The sequence below is a fragment of the Pleurodeles waltl genome, chromosome 3_1 (assembly GCF_031143425.1).
Source record: "Pleurodeles waltl isolate 20211129_DDA chromosome 3_1, aPleWal1.hap1.20221129, whole genome shotgun sequence".
In the NCBI taxonomy this organism is placed as follows: Eukaryota; Metazoa; Chordata; class Amphibia; order Caudata; family Salamandridae; genus Pleurodeles; species Pleurodeles waltl.
In genome coordinates, this window is record NC_090440.1 from 380,995,314 (window position 1) to 381,018,297 (window position 22,984).

The 22,984-nt window shown below is 46.4% G+C and overlaps 1 protein-coding gene across 1 annotated transcript in view; it reads left to right on the forward strand.

The window, feature by feature from the left end:
- SH3GL3 (SH3 domain containing GRB2 like 3, endophilin A3) overlaps positions 1-21,375 on the forward strand; it is a 529,409-nt gene extending 508,034 nt beyond the window's left edge. The window contains exon 7 of the mRNA XM_069222567.1: positions 20,998-21,375. Within this exon, the coding sequence (XP_069078668.1) occupies positions 20,998-21,203 (206 nt within the window). The 3' untranslated portion in view covers positions 21,204-21,375. The remainder of the gene's footprint in view (positions 1-20,997) is intronic.
- The last annotated feature ends 1,609 nt before the right edge of the window (positions 21,376-22,984 follow it).

The window sequence follows — 22,984 nt, forward strand, 5'->3', positions numbered from 1 at the left end:
TGTGAAGAAGGAATTCAGCCAATCTTACAGAGCACCTGTTCCAGTCCTGGGGATCCAAGGCACCTGAACTGTCATTCTACCACCATTGCCAAGTTCCAAAGGGAACATATTTGTCTCCATTGCCAACATCAAATTGCATTATGTGGCTGATCCTGGCACAGTAGACCCCAAGGTCCTTTGGGTAATCCCTGGCCCCCTCTCACTACCCAAAAGGACATACCTCTTCAAAGAAGAAACAACACTTCTGAATATACCAGCATGTACAATAGTGCTACAATGCCTACTCGAGCATGGGAAGGGCAGAGAATGAGCTTCTGCTCATTTCTGTTACCATTTGACTGACAAGAACTGTTCAAGATGTGGATATTTGTTTACTCCAATGCAACACAAACTGATATCATCTATTATGAACCGCCACACAAAGTGGATCCATCCACCAATAATGCACCGGCTCCTGTGTTTGCAGAGACTACTTCTGGTTATTTCATCAACTTTTATGGCTTTTCTTCAACTTCCTCTGTGCCTACAACTGAAACTGTTTCAAAAGCACATAAGCTGTACATATGGCTTAAAAATAACTATTTGGTTTATCCATGGAATTATCTGAGGATACTACAGACATTGCTTGTCTTTCTGTTATGGATTGGTTTTGTGACTGTTTTCTTTCTCTTGATAAATGGTCATTATCTTCCTGAACGCACTACTGTCGAACCAATGGATTAAGTTCTAACACCATATCTTTCCTCACTAAAAGGTCCGAAAAGACTTGTCCCTTGTGAACATTTCAGCAGTACCAATTCTGAATGGAATTGTTTGGGATAAAAATTCAATTTGATATTTATGGACCTACTGAGGTTATCCAAATTCCTTATGTATTCAAAATTTCAATGGCTGATGTAAGTACACCTGGTGTAGTTTCTGATGACAGGAATGTTTAGACCACTGACCTTATGCTTGCTGAATTGCAGGATTAAACTGTATTTGATATCGAAGATATGTATATGAACACACTGAAATATGAGGAAATGTTCTGTTATCACCATTGGGGACATTACATTCTGCAAAGAGCAACTAGAAATAGATCAGTATTCAACTACGCACAATGGGAAAACTGTTCAACTCTACCTGTGGGGAGCCCCAACGCATTTGTAGACAAATTTGCATATTTCTCAGTGCATGACACTACAAATCCAGAGTCATAATATTTCAAATTACCACCTTCCAAAATGTGAAGATTTTGCTGACACCAAATTAATCTATTCAGATTCCTTTGTTTCCTAACTTGTTGTTGACGGTTATGAATACTGGAAAAGCACCATTGATGGAAAAAGTGTATGGGGAACATAAGATTGGCAAATTCAGGGTAGGGAAGCTTTGTTTAGAACATGCCTTATTCCTGTTCAAACAATATTTTTAAATGACACATTTCAACAAACATCCTGTCTAGGGTTAGCAAAAACAAAAGAAATGAATGGGCCCAGTATCCCCCACACCAGCCAAATTCCCTGATTGGCAAACATTCCTAAATATCACAGAGTAAAAACTGAATGCTTGGGTTCAGAATGGTACCTATAATTCCACGCTTTGAAGTCCCGGCGGGTGGTTATTGTGACCTTTAGACAGAAATGGGTGTCAGGCACGTTTCGTTAATTCCTCAAGGGGTTTAAAGGTTATCCGTCTGGACCCTTGCTATAACTCCGGTCAACACTCTGGTATAGTTACCACAAACAGTGTGGGAAAACCATGTCAACAATGGTTACGCATCTTAGCAGCAGTTAAAGAACATCTTAGTCTCCTCTCAGAGGAAGTAGACTCACAGGATTTCTTGCTAGGTCCAAAAAAGCCCTGCTATAAATGATGTCTGTATGCCATATATAATGAGATCTAATAGCTTTCTCAAATGGAAGCAGCTGCATGTTTAACGGCAGATAGATAAGGAAAGTACGGAAAAGGCTTTAGCTGTTGTCGATAATGGCATGAATACTCTGTCCAACAGAATATACAACACTCAATAATATTGTGTCTTCTGCAATTGATTTAATTCACAATGAAATGTCCCTTTTAAAAAATGGGCAAAGTCAACTGTGTTCTATCATGCAGTCGGTCGGTCACTGCAGTTTAAAAAAAATGAATGCATCCCTTGGAAGTACATCATCAGTAGTGACATGTTTGTTGCTTTTAATTTGTCCAGGGAGCAACAGATGATGATTAAAAAGGAAGCAAGGTATACCATGCTCAATATTGAAAAGTTAGAAAAGCTGCCTTTCACTGTAGCAGAAACTCCATCAACAGTATGGTTAGTATATGGGGTTATAAATCTGCCAATTTCCACCTTTCATTTCACGAAATGCTTACAAGATTTTGCTGTGGGCAGATATGAGCGGCTAGGAGATAGCTATATAAAAGAAGAGTGGGAGTTGCCTTTCAAGTTCAAATGTCTGAACGGCAAAACAGAGGTCTTTCTAAGTGGAAGTGAATGTTAGACTATTACTAGCCATTCAATGATCTGAAAACAGGTGTCACTTCACAGTTTCTGCACTGCGGGGGGCACAATCTTGGCATGCTTTCAGAAGCGTACTCCTGGCTCTTTGGTTCATCCAACATTTCATATACTTTTGAATGGAAGTTATGTGGTCCTTAATGATCAGAGCTGCTGTGGAATGAGACCAGGAACTGCCTACACAATTTTGGGGTCTCAAATTGTACCTTATTGTGGACATGTTTCCCCCCCCCCCACACACAAAAGAAATAGGATTAGCAGAAATGTGGCCTCACATTGAGACTACTAATGAGAATTTTTACAAGCTGAACACACTAAAGGCACTACTGTTCCAAATACTGGTGGCGTGGACATCGGCCACAGAGAGACGTATGGTCTCCAGATAGCAAGATCAGATCCTACATGATCTGTATAAATATATCTCACAAGGACAAGGTCATTAGAGGGTTTCCTTCCAGAATCCATTTATGCTGAATGTCACCTTGTTGAAGAACTCAGCCTTTGTGTAAGCACGGAGTCTGACCTAGAGACCTCATTCCAAGGTAATAAGGGTTGGGGGCACTTCTCATGGACATGGTACTGGCAGAATAGGTTTATCATGCCTATCTCTCATTAGGTTAGAAATTAGGTTCTCTTTGCTAGAAATTGTACATATCATGTTTACTGTAAAATGGTGGGGGGGGTTATAATTCACAACTCATCTTCACAATTATGCTTCTTTTACTGCTTATCCTAATCATTGCAGCTCATGCATTTTATCGTAGATTGCAGTCTTTTCAATAAATATATTGAAAACTCTTGTGCATGTCCTTCATTGCCTGTATGTGAATGAGACTTGTTGGTAATGTGAGAAAAGGATAACTTCCGTTCCACCACGCCCTTCCCTGAGAGGTCTTATTTAGAGTCATAAGGCTGCCAGAAATTACCTTTGCTTTCTGAGTTTTGGTGAGGTACTGCTTGTGAGCCGGGAGGGTTGTGCGACAGTTCTGACTTGTTGTAGAAGGGACTCTGTTGCCTACAAAGAAAAGTCCTGTCATCCCTAAACCAGCAGTCTTGCTTAGGAGCGAGAGCCCAACTACAATAAAAGGGATTTTAAACTTAGGATTTAAACACCTCCACTACTGGGGTTTGACTATGGGCATTCTATATAGTTTGGATTCTACACATGCATCAAGACATGCTTAAAGCAATCCATCTTGCAATTTTCAAATTCGGCGCCAGCACTAAAATGTTTGACCACATATTGCCAATTCTGGTATCACTTTAGCAGTTCCCTTTTGAACTGGGAAGCTTCATTAAACTTGCATTCATCACATACAAAACACTATGGGGGTCATTACAACATTGGCGGTATAAGGTGCTTACCGCCGTGCAGAAGACTGCCAATACACCGCCGTGGCCGCAGTAGACCGCCACAGCTATTATGACACACATCACATAATCTGCCGAAATTCAGACACGCACACAATACCGCCACACCAAAGATCAGCGATAAACATGCGGAAACAAATCCTCCACCTCCACGCCAACAGAAACACGCCCATGCTATTATGACCCACGAATCCAGGCGGCGGTCTTTCAACCGCGGTATTCCATTGGCGGTACACACCGCTGCGCTCAAAATACACACACATCTCCAAAACACCGCCACATTGGACAATTCAAAATACACACACCTGATACACATACAAAAAACACTCCCACACACCCAACACAATAGAAAACACACACCCACATCACCCACAAACCCCTACGACCACAATTTTGAGTTGAAGGCGACAGAGAGAGCACAGCAATAGACAACCCCACCACACAGAGGCACACCACACCATCACCCACACAACATCCACGCACAAAACACCACATACCACTACACTCACCACACTCATCAACACATACACCACCCCACACATCACACTCACCACCCCAAGTCACGCCAAAGACACCCCCGCTTCTCCGAGGAGGAGCTCAGGGTCATGGTGGAGGAAATCATCCGGGTAGAGCCACAGCTATTTGGCTCACAGGTACAGCACACATCAATAGCCAGGAAGATGGAGCTATGGCAAAGAATAGTGGACAGGGTCAACGCTGTGGGACAGCACCCAAGAAATAGGGAGGACATCAGGAAGAGGTGGAACGACCTACGGGGGAAGGTGTGTTCGACGGTATCCAGGCACCACATTGCGGTACAGCGGACTGGCGGCGGACCACCACCTCCTCCCCCTAACATCTTGATGACCAGCCCGGACCATCGTGGGCCTCAGGACAGTCGGTTCCCCTTCCACAGCCACAGCCCAACACCGAGCTGCCACCCTCTGGTAACACCAGCACAGCACCCACTCAGCGGGCCCAAACCTCCCTACCCAGGACAGGTCAATCAGCTGTGTGTCCACCACTACAGGGCACCCAGGGTAACCCACCACCCCAACAACAACAGGGACCTGGAGGCAGTGGTAGTAGGCACACGGTCCAGGGGACGGAGGCACAGGAACATAGGGGAACTGGGAGGGCTGCTGTGCGACAGAGGGAGGACAGGCCAAGGGAAACCACTCTCAACGAGGCCCTCTCCTCCATCATGGGAGCATACCACCACTCCCAGGAGATGATGGCCACGGTCGTGGACAAGTTGCAGGAGACCCTGCGTCTGCAGGAGGAACAATATTTGGGGTTCAGGGAGGAGCTCAGGACCATCGGCTCCGCCCTGGGGACCATCGTAGGGGTGCTGACGGACATTCAAAAGACCTTGAGGGACACCGTGGCACTCCAAGGGGCCCCTAACACTAGGCAGGACGACGAACTGCCACCACCTCCGCCGGCGCTAGTGGACAGGACGTCCCGCCACAGGACCACCACACCAGCACACCACCCCCTGCAGACGGACAACCACCGCGCAAGCGGGCACTGAGATCCAGGAACAGTACAGAGCAAGATGGCAAGACCCCGCCAGGAAATAAGACCACCCTGATAGTCCTCCCACTGTCCCACTTTGTTACCCTGCCCAAATCGGAACTGGCCCAGCTCCACTTCAAATGCCCAGATGTGCAATGTACCTGTGAGACTAATAGACTGGACTCTGCCATGGACATTCCTCCACCATCACCCATCACCATTTTACAACCCCCCCTTCATTTTTGTACACTTAAATAAACACCCTTCAAACACCAAAAAAAACGGAGTCAGTCAATGATTTGTAAATCTGTATAATCAATTACATTTGCATAATGGGTTACACATTGGAAGGCTAACATATCTATGTCACACATCACAAGCCCTTCAAGGATGCAAACAGTTGACACGTAGGTTACCACATTTGTGGAACTGAAATGGAAGGAGACAACTCAGTTAACAAATAGTGAGTGAAATTGAGGTACAGGATATAGGTAGATGTGTGAAAGTGAATGTAAAGGTAAAATAGAAAATGTGCTCACCTGTGTCTCACTGGAAATATTGCTGTATGACTGACTCCCTGTTGTCGTTTTCGTCTTCCTCAGCTTCATCCTCATCACTGTCCACAGGCTCCACAGGCTGAACAGCTGCTACAACACCGTCATCTGGATCATCCTCCTGCAGAAAAGGCACCTGGCGTCGCAAAGCCAAGTTATGGAGCATGGAGCAGGCGATGATGATGTCGCACACCTTCTTCGGTGAGTAGAATAGGGATCCACCTGTCATATGGAGGCACCTGAACCTGGCCTTTAGAAGGCCGAAGGTGCGCTCGATAACCCTCCTAGTCCGCCCATGGGCCTCATTGTACCCTTCCTCTGCCCTGGTCCTGGGATTCCTCACTGGGGTCAATAGCCACGAAAGGTTGGGGTAACCAGAGTCCGCCAATAACCATACACGGTGCCTCTGGAGTTCACCCATCATTTCAGGGATGCTGCTATTGCGCAGGATGTAGGCATCATGCACTGAGCTAGGGAACATAGCATTTACCTGCGAGATGTACTGGTCTGCCAAACACACCATCTGGACATTCATAGAATGATAACTCTTCCTATTCCTTTACACCTGTTCACTCCTGCGGGGGGGCCAGAGCTACATGGGTCCCATCAATGGCACCTATGACGTTGGGGATATGTCCAAGGGCATATAAGTCACCTTTCACTGTAGGCAAATCCTCCACCTCAGGGAAAAGGATGTATCTCCTTACGTGTTTCAGCAGGGCAGACAACACTCTGGACAAGACGTTGGAAAACATAGGCTGGGACATCCCTGATGCCATGGCCACTGTTGTTTGAAATGACCCACTTGCAAGGAAATGGAGCACTGACAGCACCTGCACGTCAGAGGGGATTCCAGTCGGATGGCGGATTGGTGACATCAGCTCTGGCTCCAACTGGGTACACAGTTCCTGGATTGTGGCACGGTCAAACCTGTAGGTCACGATTAAATGTCGCTCCTCCATTGTCAACAGGTCCACCAGCGGTCGGTACACCGGCGGATTCCGCCATCTTCTCATATGTCCTAGCTGACGGTGCCTACAAAGGACAACAGCGAAGAAACAGTCACTATTCCTCCAGGTATGTACCCACAGTCACACACAAGACTACCCCAGACAATAAACCCTTCCTGTATGTGTGTTGAGTGTAGGCCTCAGTATGTGTGACGCATTTGAAAATGAATCCATGTGGGCCCCTGAAATGGCGGCTGCCTGACCTCTAAACTGGGACAATGGGATTGTGGGGTAACAGCGCTGGCGTTGCACACCGTCGCGGTAGGCGGTCGTAGAGCACGGCGCAATGCTGCATTAGTTAACAATGGACCCTATGGGTCCCAGGAGCCAATGAACAGGTGCGCTGGCGGTGATGATGCGCCCCGCCGCAGACGTAACCGCTGCGGTCGTCACCGCCATTTTCTATCTCTTCAATCACTAGATACCTGACCTTCGACAGGAGAGGACCTACACTGCTAGTGCTGCTGTGACCTCGGTCTGGAAGCGACGATGGCTGCTGCGTCTGGGGAAAGGGCCCCTGCCTTCACATCGGAGGAGTTGGAGAAACTTGTGGATGGGGTCCTCCCCCAGTACACGCTACTCTACGGTCCTCCAGACCAACAGGTTAGTACACAGGGAGCACGTTGTAGGGGCTAGGGCTGGGTGGAAGAGGGAAGGGGGTAGAAGTCATACTACAGTAAAGCATGGGAATAAATGGGCCACATGGTCAGAGTATGGAGGGTGCCACACACATTGATGGTGCAATTGGTAATGACTGTTCCTCTTCCCTTGTGCATGTCATGTAGGTCAGCGCCCACCAGAAGAGGGACATTTGGCATGCCATCGCCAAGGACGTCCGGACCCCGGGGGCCCACCAGAGATAGGGCACCCACTGCCGGAAGAGATGGGAGGACATTCGCCGCTGCAGCAAGAAGACGGAGGAGGCTCAGCTGGGGATGGCCTCCCAACGTGGAAGGGGTGCCCGTCGTAACATGACCCCCCTGATGTTCCGGATCCTGGCGGTGGCCTACCCGGAGTTGGATGGGCGCTTAAGGTCATCACAGCAGACACAAGGGGGTGAGTACAAACTTATTCTGTGGACTTTGCGTGCAGTGACGGTGTGTGGGTGGGGGAGGTGGGCTGTGGGTGTCCATAGGCCAGGGCGAGTTAGTTAGGCAAGGCCCCTCCGTAATGTAGGCCATGTGGCACTCTACCCCACCTCAGAAAACTAGCAAGTTGAGGTATAGTTGCCCCTGTGGCATCCATGTGCGCAGATTTCCAGCATTGCCATGTATCCCATATCCATGAAATTGCATGTGCAGAGGGCAGGAGCGTGGCGTTGTGCATGGGCTGCTGCGTCTGTCTTGTCCGCCAACGGTAGCGATATGCCATGTACTAAAACTCTCTTTCTTCTGTCGCCCCCCCTTTTCCTGCTCTCCCTGTCCGTTTTTTACATCAGCATCAACAGGCGGAGGTACAGTGGCACCGGAGCACGAGGGAGCTGCATCCCACATGGCCATGGAGGGCCACACCACAGACTCTGAATACACCAGTGGGACGGAGGGCGAGGGGAGCTTCACGTCGGCCACCGGATCACCAACCAGCGACACAAACTCGTCCGCCGATGTGAGGCCCCCTGTGGTGGGGGCACCATCTGTGCACCCCACTTCTACAGGTACAGCCGCCACTCCCCCTACCAGCACCGCCCTCCCAGCAGCCCCTCACCGTTCGCCCCGTGCCCGCTCACCCAGGAGGGTGGGCATCACCTTCGCCTCTGGCACCTCAGGCCCTGCCCCAGTCACCCCTGCTGCCCTCAGTGAGGAGGCCATTGACCTTCTCAGGTCACTCACTGTTGGGCAGTCTCCCATTGTGAATGCCATCCAGGGTGTAGAAAGGGAGTTGCAACACGGTAATGCATTCCTAGAGGGCATTCATTCTGGTCAGGCTGCCCTTCAGCGAACCCTGCAATCTCTGGCCTCAGCAACGATGGCAGCAATTGTCCCTGTGTCCAGCCTCCCCCCTCCAACTTCCTCCACCCAGACCCAATGCCCTTTATCCCAGCCCATCCCAAGCACACCTACAGACCAGCATGCAGACAAGTCAACACACCCAAGTAGCTCAAGCAAACATAGGCACCACACACACCACAAGCACTCACACAAGCATCACACCCATACAGACACTGCAACATCCACTGTCTCCACTGTGTCCCCCTCCTCCTCTTCTCCGTCCTCCCTCCCAGTCTCGTCTACACACACACCGGCATGCACCACATCTACAGGCACTAGGACTCGCACCAGGACACCCAGCACCACACGCCGCTGACCTGCACTCACCACCTCCACTGTCATTTACACGTCCCCTGTGTCCTCTCCCAGTGTGTCTGTGACGCCCCCTCCCAAAGTACCCAAACGCCAGCAATCACTCACCCAACATCCATCCACCTCACGACAGCCTCCAGTACCTGCACCTGCACCTAAAACAGCTAAAGTGACACCTCCTACAACCACCTCCTCTTCCTCCACTCCCAGACCCCCTCCAGCTACCCATCCCAGTGTTCGTCAGAAACTGTCCCTCTGTCAAATTGAGCTTTTTGCCCCCACCCCCCTCCCTCCAATTCATCAGTCCCGTCGTAGCGCCTCAGCCAAAAAGCCTCCAGGACCAGTGGTGCCTGTTCAAGGTTTTTGGAGTGCACCGTCCACCAGGGCAGGCAGTAGGACCCGGAGCCAAGGCACAGGCAGCCTACCCCCTGTAAAGGCTCCGAAATTGGAGAGTGGACGACGGGACCGTGGCAAGACTCCTGGTGGGACAACAAGTGAAATGGTATTGAAGGCGATTGGTGAGTCAGCTGTAACTCCAAAAAAGGTGGGAAAGGTCCAGAGGAAGTCTGCCCAGCCTGTTGTGAGTGTCACGGCGGAGAAGTGCGCCATTATTTCCGGCGGTCCAGACACAACCGCCAGCACCGTTGTCACTGGTCCAGAGACCACCGCCAGAGTCACAGCCCAGGAGGGCTCAAGTATCGTCACTGGTCCAGAGACCACCGCCAGAGTCACAGCCCAGGAGGGCTCAAGTATCGTCACTGGTCCAGAGACCACCACCAGAGTCACAGCCCAGGAGGGCTCAAGTATCGACACTGGTACAGAGACCACCGCCAGAGTCACAGCCCAGGCGGGGCCAGGATGCCACAGCCCCGCTGGACAATGATGGAACGTCATGCCACACACCAATGTCCAGTGTGGAAATCGTCATGCCACACACCAATGTCCAGTGTGGAAATCATCATGCCACACACCAATGTCCGTATCAGAACCGCCATGTCATAGCACTGCTGAAGAGGGCAAAGACCGCCATGTAATAGCACCGCTGAAGAGGGCAAAGACCGCCATGTCATAGCACCACTGAAGAGGGCAAAGACCGCCATGTCAAAGCACCGCTGAACAGTCCTGAAGCGCCATGACATAGCACCACTGAAGAGGGCAAAGACCGCCATGTCAAAGCACCGCTGACCAGTCCTGAAACGCCATGTCATAGCACCGCTGAAGAGGGCAAAGACCTCCATGTCATAGCACCGCTGAAGAGGGCAAAGACCGCCATGTCATAGCACCGCTGAAGAGGGCAAAGACCGCCATGTCATAGCACCGCTGAAGAGGGCAAAGACCGCCATGTCATAGCACCGCTGAACAGTCCTGAAACACCATGTCATAGCACCGCCGAAGAGGGCAAAGACCGCCATGTCAAAGCACCGCTGAACAGTCCTGAAACGCCATGTCATAGCACCGCTGAAGAGGGCAAAGACCGCCATGTCAAAGCACCGCTGAAGAGGTCAAAGACCGCCATGTCAAAGCACCGCTGAAGAGGGCAAAGACCGCCATGTCAAAGCACCGCTGAACAGTCCTGAAACGCCATGTCATAGCACCGCTGAATAGGGCAAAGACCGCCATGTCATAGCACCGCTGAAGAGGGCAAAGACCGCCATGTCAAAGCACTGCTGAAGAGGGCAATGCACCGGGTAGGAATGAATGGCCCAACACATCAGGCATCCTTATCCCATGTGCAGCTGGGACAGTGACAGGACACTACCATTCACGGGGAGACTCATCCAGTCTGGGCACCAGTCACCCCCCAGTATCAGTATGGACCTGCATCAACTTGAGAGACTGTGGCTTTGCACTCCCCAGGATTGAACAGTGGGCAAACCACCCACTGTATGGACTTGAGAGACTGTGGCTTTGCACTCCCCAGGATGTAACAGTGGGCAACCCACCCACTGTATAGACTTGAGAGACTGTGGCTTTGCACTCCCCAGGATACATCAATGGGCATGGAGCCCCGTTGTGGATCTGGCTTTGCGTTTATGTGGCTGACGTGCCCCTCCTTCCCTTCCCCCTGAGGTGCCTGTAGTGTTTCTATCTGATGCACCGCAGTGTTCTCTCCGATTTTGGTCAGGTATCTATTGTGGGCCTCGCCCATGCATTTTTGGACTGTTTGTGCACGGACATTGTTGTGTACATATCTGCACTACTTCTCGGATTGTATATATGTAAATAAGAGTGATTTTAGTATACATATATTTGTTTATTTTTGTATGACATGTATATTGGCACATTACAAAGTTTGACCGAAATTCGCATTGTCTTTGCATTCTTCCGGGGGAATTGGGGGTTGTTACTGTGATGTTTGTGACTGCATTGGTGTGTATGTTGTAATATGCGAGGGTGGGGGTGTTTGGTGGGTGTCCCCCTAACTTTTGCCTCCCCTGTGTCATAGGTGCTGTACTCACCGGTATCTTCTGCGCCTACGTCGCTGTTGGTCGTGAAGGAGCAGAAAGACAAGGGCAGGTAGTATATGGAGTTCGGGGTCCATGGAGTCGTCGTTCCTCGTGGGATATGTTAAGGTGACCGTTTTCCCATAGCAAAAGCTGTTTCCGCCGTGTTTTTATCCACGGTGAATCCGCCCCGGAAAAGGTGGTGGATTGGCCTGTTGTGATACTGTGGGCGGTACATTGTCTCCCGCCTGTCTGTTGGCGGTGACCGCCGCGCTGCTTGTCTGTACCGCCAGGCGGGCAAAGTGTTAAAGTGGCTGTCTTTGTTGGCGGTTTCCACCAGGGTCATAATTCCCTTTTTTTTGTCCATCTGACTGTTTGCGGTATTACCGCATCTTTAACACCGTCCGCCAGGGTTGTAATGACCACCTATATTTGGAAAACACCCAACTTTCTGTCCCACAGTGAAGTAGAAAACACATCCTTAGATGCAGAGACAGTCTGTTTCTTGAAACACTCAGACTCCAGAAGTAGAAAACACATCCTTAGATGCAGAGACAGCCTGTTTCTTGAAACACTCAGACTCCAGAAAACAAACATCTTGAAGCAATCTTTCTCTGGAAACGTCTGGGGGGGGGGGTCAGACTTGGTGGAGCAGTTCTGACAAGGTCAACAGAACTTTGGACCTAGCATAAGGGGTGTGGAAAACCAGACAACAAGTTTCAATATAAACCAATTCAATTACACATGGTGACCAATCTGGACACACAAGGAAAGCTCCAGTCAGGAATAAAGTTAAGGGGTCAGTAATGTAAATAATTCTCGAGACAAAATTATAAAGATACAGTATCATCAAGCGTTGGCCAAGGTGATGAAACAAGCTCAAGTGAACCAACATTAGCAGAACTAGGCACTAAACAAATATGATGCTGAACATTAGCAAAATTACCCGATATACCAAAAACAAGAATTGCTTAGTTTTAATAAGCATAAAGGCAGTTCAAATCACTAAGGTTCAACTACTTTGTGCAAGGGAAAATCCTACAGATTTACCAATCAAGAAATAACATGTGAAGGGCAAAACACATGGGCAACATTTAAAAAAAGGACAAAAGGAGCAAAAGGAATTTGGAAAAAGTTAATCTCTGGCAACTGGTTGCTAGCTAGAGTGGGCAAAAGTAAGTAAAAAGGGAAGACTTCAGCATAACAGAAGATCGGTCAAGTCTTTTTCTTAGGGTCAGGGGAAAACTCTAAATCGCAGCAAGGCATTTCAAAGGGGCAAGGGCAGAAAGGACAATACCTCTCCAAGTCCAGTGGGCTCAGCAAGCAGCATGGGATGGGGCCAAAGGGCTCGGCTTCTTCTCCTCTAGATTCTGACCAAAGTCCAGCTGGGGAACAGTATATTCAGAGGGCAAAATGATTTACCAGTTCATCAGTCCACATGACGTTGAAGGGGTAACATCCAATAAAAATTGATCATGTGACTCAAGCTTGAAACATTGATGTGGTTTCTCAGGTTTTTCATGAGAATTGTGTTCATCTGCACTCTTCCATGCAAGATTGCAACAATTGCAGATATTGTCAGTCCACAGTCCTAAATGTTCCATCCTCAAGGACTACTTCCTAAACTAACTATGTGTAAAATAATAGACATCTATTACCAAGCTAGCATTCTCATGGGAACGAAACCTGGAAGAAAGGTACATGTTAGCAAGATGACATTTTCTGCACAGTACCGAAGACAGGGCTTAGCAGGCCTCACTTAGGCTAATGCAAGTGAATTAAAACAGCACATTAATATAATCAAATAAAACATTTCTTATATGCAAACTATAAATTCAGTATTAATTTTTTTTTATTAGCATTCATGTTACACTAAGTGAAGTGACTGTTAATACATTTCAGTCAACGTGGGGCAGAACTGCATTTCTCTACTTTTGCATACAAATTTAAAACACTTGATCAGAAATGTAATATATTTTTTTTATGCAGATTAGATTGGACTCCAAAATATACATTAATGATATTAATTCTTCAAACTTGTCAATTAATCTGTATACCACATAAGTTTAAATGACTAGTCTAAGGTGAATGCACACCAAACATGTCTTTTTAGTGCTTCACTTTACAAACTATAAGTACTTTGATTAACAGAATGCATAACCTGTCATATATAGATGATCACTGTGAAATGAGGGACGGTACTAAAATGTCTGCTACATCAAAGTCCATTATATAGTTCATTAAAACAATCCAGTCCTACAAAAAATAACTGAAGATCTTTTCATTTCTTTGTCATTTCTAAATGAGAAATGTAGTAAAATGTATTATAGACACAATATGTGATTAGTTGGTGGTTTATTGCTGGGTTGTGCATTTACTATTTTTGTTAAAATGTGTTCCTTCAATAAACTATGTGCATGAAAATCTTTCGGCCACCCAACAAGTCTTCTTGTTATCTAAAAACAATACATATACATTTTACTAACCGTTTATTACTTACTAGTGGGTTGGCAATCCTCACAGCCTCAGGGACCTCAGCCAAAGATGCTGTACAGCTTAAACTTTTCAAAAACTGTTTTTTCAGATAATTCATTATAAAAGTGCGTCTGCGAAAATCCCCTTGGCATCCTTTGGCCTTATTATCATTACCAGGAGGCCAAATAAAACAGAACAACATTTGAATGTGGAGGGTGTGACCCCAAAGGCAACTAAAAAGGGAACACTGTAAGCAGAATTTCATTCTCTCGCATACATAAAAAATTTAATTTGTGTATTCATCAAGATGAGATGACAACTACGAGGTAGGCCTTGTTCAATGTTGTGTTTAAACTGCTCATGAGCTACCAAAGACAAACACAACCACTATGCTTGCCATTGGTAACAGGCAGCCTTCCCGTTCCTCAATGTACACCTCTGTACAGCGTCCCTTTAACCCCTACGGTGCCTTGGACTAGGTAATCTCATCCAAGGCACCGGTTCCCGGGTGCCTTGGATGAGATCACCTCGTCCTGCACCCGGGAACCGGGGGGGGAACGCTAGCGCCCCACCATGTGCCCTCCACCCACACCCCCCGGTCGTGGATGGAAGGGGAATCCCGCATCGCGCGCTGATTGTCACAGAGGCCTCCTCCTTCGCGCTGGAAGCTCTGCTTCCAGCGCGCTCGGAAGAGAAATGCTTTGCATTTCCCTTCCGATCACGTGGAGGAGGCCGAGAGAGGCCTCAAAGGGAAGGAAAGGTATTTCCTTCCCTTTGAAGTCTCTCTCAGCGTTTCAAAAGCCGGATTGCAAAGCAATCCGGCTTTTGAAACGCCCACTAGACACCAGCGATTTTATTTTTATATGGAAATTGGCATAAGGGAGCGACCCCTTGGGCAAGGGTCACTCCCAGGGGGGGCATTTTTTTTTAAGGCCTTTTCTGCCCCCACCCCCCCCCCCCTCGGGGGGCAGAAACCTCTAGGCGCCAGGGCTAATTTTTTGTTTTTTTTTGTTTTTTTGTTTAGAGATTGGGAGTGACCCATTAGGCAAGGGTCCCTCCCCTGGGGGGGCAAATTGTATTTAGACCATTTCTGCCCACCTTGGGGGCAAATCGGTTGATTTTAGCTCAATCTGCCCCCAAGGGGGGCAGAAACCACTAGCCACCGGGGATTTAGTTTTTTGGTGGTTTTTTTTTGGTTGTTTTTTTTTTTTTAGAGATTAGGAGCGACACATTAGGCAAGGGTTGTTCCCCTGGGGGGAAAATTGTATTTATACCATTTCTGCCACCCTTGGGGGCAAATCGGCCGATTTTAGGTCAATCAGCCCCAAGGGGGGCAGAAACAACTAGGCACCGGGGATCTTTTTTTTTGCGCCAATGTCACGCAGGGGGAGCGACCCCGTAGGCAAGGGTCGCTCCCCAGGGGGGTTATATTTATTTTAGGCCATTTCTGCCCCCTCTGGGGCCAGCTGAGCTAGAGGCCAAAATCCACAGGTAGGCACTTTGTGAAAAAACACCTCTGTTTTCTGTGAAAAAATGTGATGTGTCCACGTTGTGTTTTGGGCCATTTCCTTTCGTGGGCGCTAGGCCTATCCACACAAGCGAGGTATAATTTTTATCGGGAGACTTGGGGGAACGCTGGGTGGAAGGAAATTTGTGGCTCCTCTCAGATTCCAGAACTTTCTGTCACCGAAATGTGAGGAAAATGTGTTTTTTAAGCCACATTTTGAGGTTTGCAAAGAATTCTGGGTAACAGAACCTGGTCAGAGCCCCACAAGTCACCCCATCTTGGATTCCCTAGGTCTCTAGTTTTAAAAAATGCACAGGTTTGGTAGGTTTCCCTAGGTGACGGCTGAGCTAGAGGCCAAATCTACAGGTAGGCACTTTGCAAAAAACACCTCTGTTTTCTGTCAAAAAATTTGATGTGTCCACGTTGTGTTTTGGGGCATTCCCTGTTGCGGGCGCTAGGCCTACCCACACAAGTGAGGTATCATTTTTATCGGGAGACTTGGGGAAACAGTAGAATAGCAAAACAAGTGTTATTACCCCTTGTCTTTCTCTACATTTTTTCCTTTCAAATATAAGAGAGTGTGTAAAAAAGACGTCTATTTGAGAAATGCCCTGTAATTCACATGCTAGTATGCACCCCGGAATTCAGAGATGTGCAAATAACCACTGCTCCTCAACACCTTATCTTGTGCCCATTTTGGAAATACAAAGTGTTAGAAATTGGGTTTTTGGTTGGCAGTCAGGTTACCCACTGTCCAAGCAAGAACCCTCACTCTAGTCAGGGTAAGTCAAACACAATACAAAATTAGCCTGTGCCCACCCTCTGGTAGCTTGGCACGAGCAGTCAGGCTTAACTTAGAAGGCAATGTGTAAAGCATTTGTGCAATAAATCATACAATACCATAATATAGCACGACAAAAATACACCACACAGTGTTTAGAAAAATATATAATATTTATCTGGGTATTTGCAGGTCAAAACGATCAAAGATGCAATATGAATTTGTAAAGGTATCACTAAAAAGTGATATAAAGTGTCTTAAGTCTTTAAAAAGCAAACAAAGTCTCTTTTAAGCACAAAGTACCTGGTTTGGAGTGGAAAATCTCCGCAAAGGGCCACAGAAGAAGAGATACGTTGAAAAATGGTTTGCGCGTCGATTTCTCCCCAGCACACACGGACTTGTGTTGTTATTTTTCACGCAGGGAAATTGTGCGTCGTTTTCAGGCGCACGGACAGTCTCTTTCTGTGGGTCGCGGGATTACCAGATGTCCTGGGGTCTGTGCGCGGATTCTCCTGCTTGTTTTCCGGCTGTGCGTCATTCTGCGGGGCTGTGCGTCGAAGTTCCGCTCTCACGGCAGGCGTTGAGTCGATTTCTCTTCAGACTTCAGGGAACAGGAGGCAAGCTCTATCCAAGCCCTTGGAGAGCACTTTTACAGCCAGACAAGAGTTCAGCAAGGCAGCAGGCCAACAGCAAGGCAGCAGTCCTTTGTAGAAAGCAGACAGGTGAGTCCTTTGAGCAGCCAGGCAGTTCTTCTTGGCAGGATGTAGTTTCTGGTTCAGGTTTCTTCTCCAGCAAGTGTCTGATGAGGTAGGGCAGAGGCCCTGTTTTATACTAAATTGTGCCTTTGAAGTGGGGGTGACTTCAAAGAGTGTCTAAGAAATGCACCAGGTCCCCTTTCAGTTCAATCCTGTCTGCCAGGGTCCCAGTAGGGGATGTGGCAGTCCTTTGTGTGAGAGCAGGCCCTCCACCCTCCCAGCCCAGGAAGACCCATTCAAAATGCAGATGTATGCAAGTGAGGCTGAGTACCCTGTGTTTGGGGTGTGTCTGAGTGAATGCACAAGGAGCTGTCAACTAAACCTAGCCAGACGTGGATTGAAGGGCACAGAAAGATTTAAGTGCAAAGAAATGCTCACTTTCTAAAAGTGGCATTTCTAGAATAGTAATATTAAATCCGACTTCACCAGTCAGCAGGATTTTGTATTACCATTCTGGCCACACTAAATATGACCTTCCTGCTCCTTTCAGATCAGCAGCTGCCACTTCAACAATGTATGAGGGCAGCCCCAATGTTAGCCTATGAAGGGAGCAGGCCTCACAGTAGTGTAAAAACGAATTTAGGAGTTTTACACTACCAGGACATATAACTACACAGGTACATGTCCTGCCTTTTATCCACACAGCACCCTGCTCTAGGGGTTATCAAGGACACACATTAGGGGTGACATATGTAGAAAAAGGGGAGTTCTAGGCTTGGAAAGTACTTTTAAATGCCAAGTCGAAGTGGCAGTGAAACTGCACACAGGCCTTGCAATGGCAGGCCTGAGACAAGGTTAAGGGGCTACTGAAGTGGGTGGCACAACCAGTGCTGCAGGCCCACTAGTAGCATTTAATCTAAAGGCCCTAGGCACATATAGTGCACTCTACTAGGGACTTACAAGTAAATTAAATAGCCAATCATGGATAAACCAATCAATAGTACAATTTACACAGGGAGCATAGTGCCCAGAGGTAAAAAGCCAACAACAACAGGTCATAAAAAATAGGAGGGAGGCAAAAAGTTTGGGGATGACCCTGTCAAAAAGCCAGCTCCAACACAAAGGTTTTCTTGATAGCTATTTCACTCTTTATATTTCATCAAATGAATTGCTGTATACCCGGTATAGAATGAAAACCCACTGCAGGGTGCAGCTCATTTATTGGCTCTGGGTACCTAGGGTTCTTGATGAACCAACAAGCCCTATATATCCCCGCAATCAGAAGAGTCCAGCAGACGTAACGGTATATTGCTTTCAAAAATCTGACATTGCAGGAAAAAGTTAGAGATTAAAAAATTGAGGAAAATTGCTGTTTTTTTCACCTCAATTTCAATATTTTTTTTTTCAGTTGTTATTTTCTGTAGGAAACCCTTGTAGGATCTACACAAATTACCCCTTGCTGAATTCAGAATGTTGTCTACTTTTCAGAAATGTTTAGGTTTCTGGGATCCAGCATTGGTTTAACGCCCATTTCTGTCACTGACTGGAAGGAGGCTGAAAGCACAAAAAATCGTAAAAATGGGGTATGTCCCAGTAAAATGCCAAAATTGTGTTTAAAAATTGGTTTTTCTGATTCAAGTCTGCCTGTTCCTGAAAGCTAGGAAGCTGATGATTTTAGCACCACAACCCCTTTGTTGATGCCATTTTCAGGGGAAAAACCACAAGCCTTCTTCTGCAGCCCCTTTTTCCCATTTGTTTTGAAAAAAAACGAAATTTCCACTGTATTTTGGCTAATTTCTTGGCTTCCTTCAGGGGAACCCACAAAGTCTGGGTAGCTCTAGAATCCCTAGGATGTTGGAAAAAAAGGACGCAAATTTGGCTTGGCTAGCTTATGTGGACAAAAAGTTATGAGGGCCTAAGCGCGAACTGCCCCAAATAGCCAAAAAAAAGGCCTGGAACAGGAGGGGTAAAAGGCCTGGCAGCGAAGGGGTTAAGGGTTTCTTGGAGTGTCGCAATAATTCCAGAAACAAGTGTTTGCACAATTCACAATGCGGTTTGACACCAAAATAAGAAAGCCTAATTCAGATGCCAGAAAATGCTGCACCCCTGTTAAGGGACAGTATAATGGGGAAAGGTGACGTATGGGTGGTGTTGTGCAAGGTGTAAATTAAATTAGAAAATATGGAGATGGGTTGGCTGCTCTAAAGGTCATCTTGTCAAAAAAAGATATCAAGCTAAAGAGGAGCAAGTCAATACTGACGCATTTAAAAGGTGAAAAAAAAGAAATCTGTCTTGCACTGTGGTTTCTAAATAAATGAGGTTGATGTTAAGGGACAACCAATATTCCTGGCTAATAATTTTCCAACAAATGAGTGAATGCCAACAATGATTTTTAGATTATCCAGCGTCTACCTGAAACTCAAACCATCTGACACAAAATGTCTATTATTTGCCAAGAAAAATAAACAAGATGCAATACAAAACAGGCTTGATGACACGTACATTGACAACGCCGAACCTCACCTTTTACCGAATGCAAATCGTTCGGATTTACACTGGACAATAACATCACCATTGTGAACCACGTTAGCAAAAAAACAAAAGAAAAAAAAACAGACTGCTTGGTACCAAGCTCTCTCTTCTAAAGGTGGAAGGTGAGTTGGATAAACATTGTTGTGGAATGTTTGTGATCCGTCAAATGGCGCCAAGGTTATTAGTGGAAAAAATGCTATTTCTATGGAAACGCTGACTTAATTATATTTACACAGTGGTGACCGCCAGTGTTTGATAATAAATCTATGTGCATCTTCGTTTTAAAGTGCAGTTTTATATGTATATATATTTAGGCGAAATTTCATTTTTCACTAAACTGCGATATTAAAGTTGCCCAATATGATAAGGAAAAACGAGGATTTTGTAAAAGATGTTGTGGGAATGTGATTTTTGCAAAACAATATTTTTGTAACTGATATTATTACATGCTACCGTGTGATATGGAGTGTATAACTGCTAGCTCAGCTGGCGCATATAACTAAAACAATGCAGTGTTGGAGCAGCATTATTACTTTCAGAAAAAAGATACAACAAATATGATTAGTAACTTCAGGAATACTTAAGGCATAAAGCTGTAGGCGGAGAATCAATACGGCTTATAATTGTTGCAGGTTAGTCTGCTCTACTTGAATCTTCCTGGGATGGGTAACAGGACCTTAGTATGTCACCAGCTGTATGAGAAACAGCAGTTGCAATTCAAGGGAAACCGAGAGGTGAGGAGAATGTGGCTCACGCGAGTCCTAACATTTCGATTGTGAAGGACTATTTAAAGAGACTGAAGATTAAGCTTCTATAATAATCGGGTTTGCCAGGACGATCAGGGTCTTTCTTGCGTGGCAAGGAAGGTGTAGCTTGATCTGCGAATGTTGAGATGGAAGCAGATACATGTGACTGAAAGGGATCAAGTAAATATCATCATCGAGTTACCGACTGAACTCCAATGCACTTGCCATGATATACGGATGTCAGGGGGGGGGAAAAGAAGTGAAGATGTATTATTGTGAGTGGTTTGGATGAACAGAAATAGGCAGGTTCAATGTCATCTAGTAGCAGATCGCAGAGAAACCGTTGTGGTTTAAAAAAAAAAACAGAGAATGAGGTCACAGCTAAATGCAAATCAATATGAATAAAGTGAAGACATTTCTAATGATTACAAGAAGCCAACGGTATTGGTTTCTTCCAATGTTGACATACCATATGTACACCTGTGTCGAAGATATTTTAGAAATTAAAAAATTGATAAATAATTAACATTAAATAAATCGCCTTCCTTTTTATAATATACCCAGGTTCTTCGGAGCAATTGGATCAACCGTGCTGCCGCGCTCTTTATGATTTTGAGCCAGAAAATGAAGGTGAACTTAGATTTAAGGAAGGTGACATCATTACCTTAACAAACCAGCTTGACGACAATTGGTTCGAAGGAATGTTAAACTATGAATCTGGATTCTTTCCTGTTAATCACGTGGAAGTGCTGGTGCATTTGCCCAAGTAAACAGCGACTGCAAACTGAACATATTTTCATTTATGAAATGTATTCACACATTGTGTATATGTGGCATTCTGTGAACGCCTCATTCGAATGACTTGACTTTTTGTACATATACTTATTGTTTATAAAAGCATTTTCATTTGGTTGCATAAAAGGAAATACCTTCTGTTTTTCAGCTATTGACTCAATTTATATTCGCTAAAGAACAAAAATACATATTTTGATATAACACTACTGCTGTCATCGTTTCACCGCTATTGTGTACTGCTCTTCCTTAGACAAATAGTGAGAGATATGTCTTACACTTGTATTTAAGTTCTGCTAAACACTGCTTTAGCTGTTTGCTGGCTTAGACCTGCTGTTTCCAATGTACGCAGAGCGAGCTTTGGGTCATCCCCCTAAGCATGATTGATGATCTCAACTGCCTATTGATTCATGGAGTTCCTCCTAATTCTGTATTGTCCCGTCCAGGAACATTTCAGTGTTACCAGTCACTGCTCACAGGAGGGAGAAGGGGCGGGTAGGCGCGTGGCAGAGGGTGGGCATGGATGCAAATACGAGCAGAAAAAAAAGAAATAATAATATATATATTTTTTTTAAAGTACCTGCTAAGCTGTGCCACTCCCGCACCGCTCCTCAGTTGCTGGCAGTATGAAAGCAGCGGTGGGATTGGACGGAGCGCCCAGCCAGAGTGCTCCAAGGCAGAGTCGGAGCCTCTGCCTGCTCTCTCCAATCTGGCACTGCGTTGCTTTTCCTCTGCTGGTTTCTCTGCCCTTGCATCCTTCCCTACTGTTTTACTAATCTTCCCTTTGCCTAATGCTCCACTTCTTGTCTGTGGTTCTCTGCAGTCATTCTCGATATTCTCCCAGGAGAGGCATTGGGCCATGCTGAGATGCCGTGAATCAATAGGGGCATCTCTAGCAATTGTAAAGTTGCAGAAAAGTGTAAACTCAACATCCTAATTCTTTACAGTAGTGCTCAGGACAACGGGACCAGTAGGAGAGCCTTATTGTGCTTGGGGGCTTCAAGAAAAAAAAGGTATCTCTCTAAAAGAACCACCAAACATTTATTTTCTATAGCTTGCCACTGTAACTATCCTAGGGCCTAGGGCCTTGCAACAGTGACTCCGGGAGAGGTTGCACTGCTTTTTAAGCACATCCTCAACTGGGGCTTTAGGTCCAAACGGTCTGGAGTACACAGGATGCTGTCATTAGGTATCATATGGTTAATGGGCGATTTAGATAATGCATTGCAATGTAAGGTAGATTTGAAGAGCACTGCTTATCACCCATAAGGTATCCATTTTCTTAGTAGGTGAATGTAGGCGTGTGATGAGGCTGAATACAGGCGGTCTCAATGGTCCTGCAAGAACACTATTAGGAAAGCCAGTTTTCAGCTTCTTGTGGAACTCAAGAAGTAAGGAGGAGGCGCTGATGTTTTGGGGGAGGTCATTCTAGGATTTGACCGCTTAAAAGCAGAATGATTGACCTCCCGTTCTGCTTCTGTGGATGCGGGGTGTGTGAGAGCGATGCTTAGCAAAGATGTTTGGTGGGTTGGTGGAAGTGAAGCCAGTGATTGAGGTATGGAGGTCCCATGTTGTGGAGTGACTTATTTGTCAGAAGTTTGAACTGGCAACACTTCTAGATGGGGAGCCAGTGGAGCACTCTGAGGAGTGTTGTGGTGTGGGTTTGGCACAGGAGGTCAAGGACGAGTCTGGCTGTTTCATTTTGAATGGTTTTAAGTCTGTGAAGAAGATGGGTTGGGATGCTGGGACAGGGTGTGTT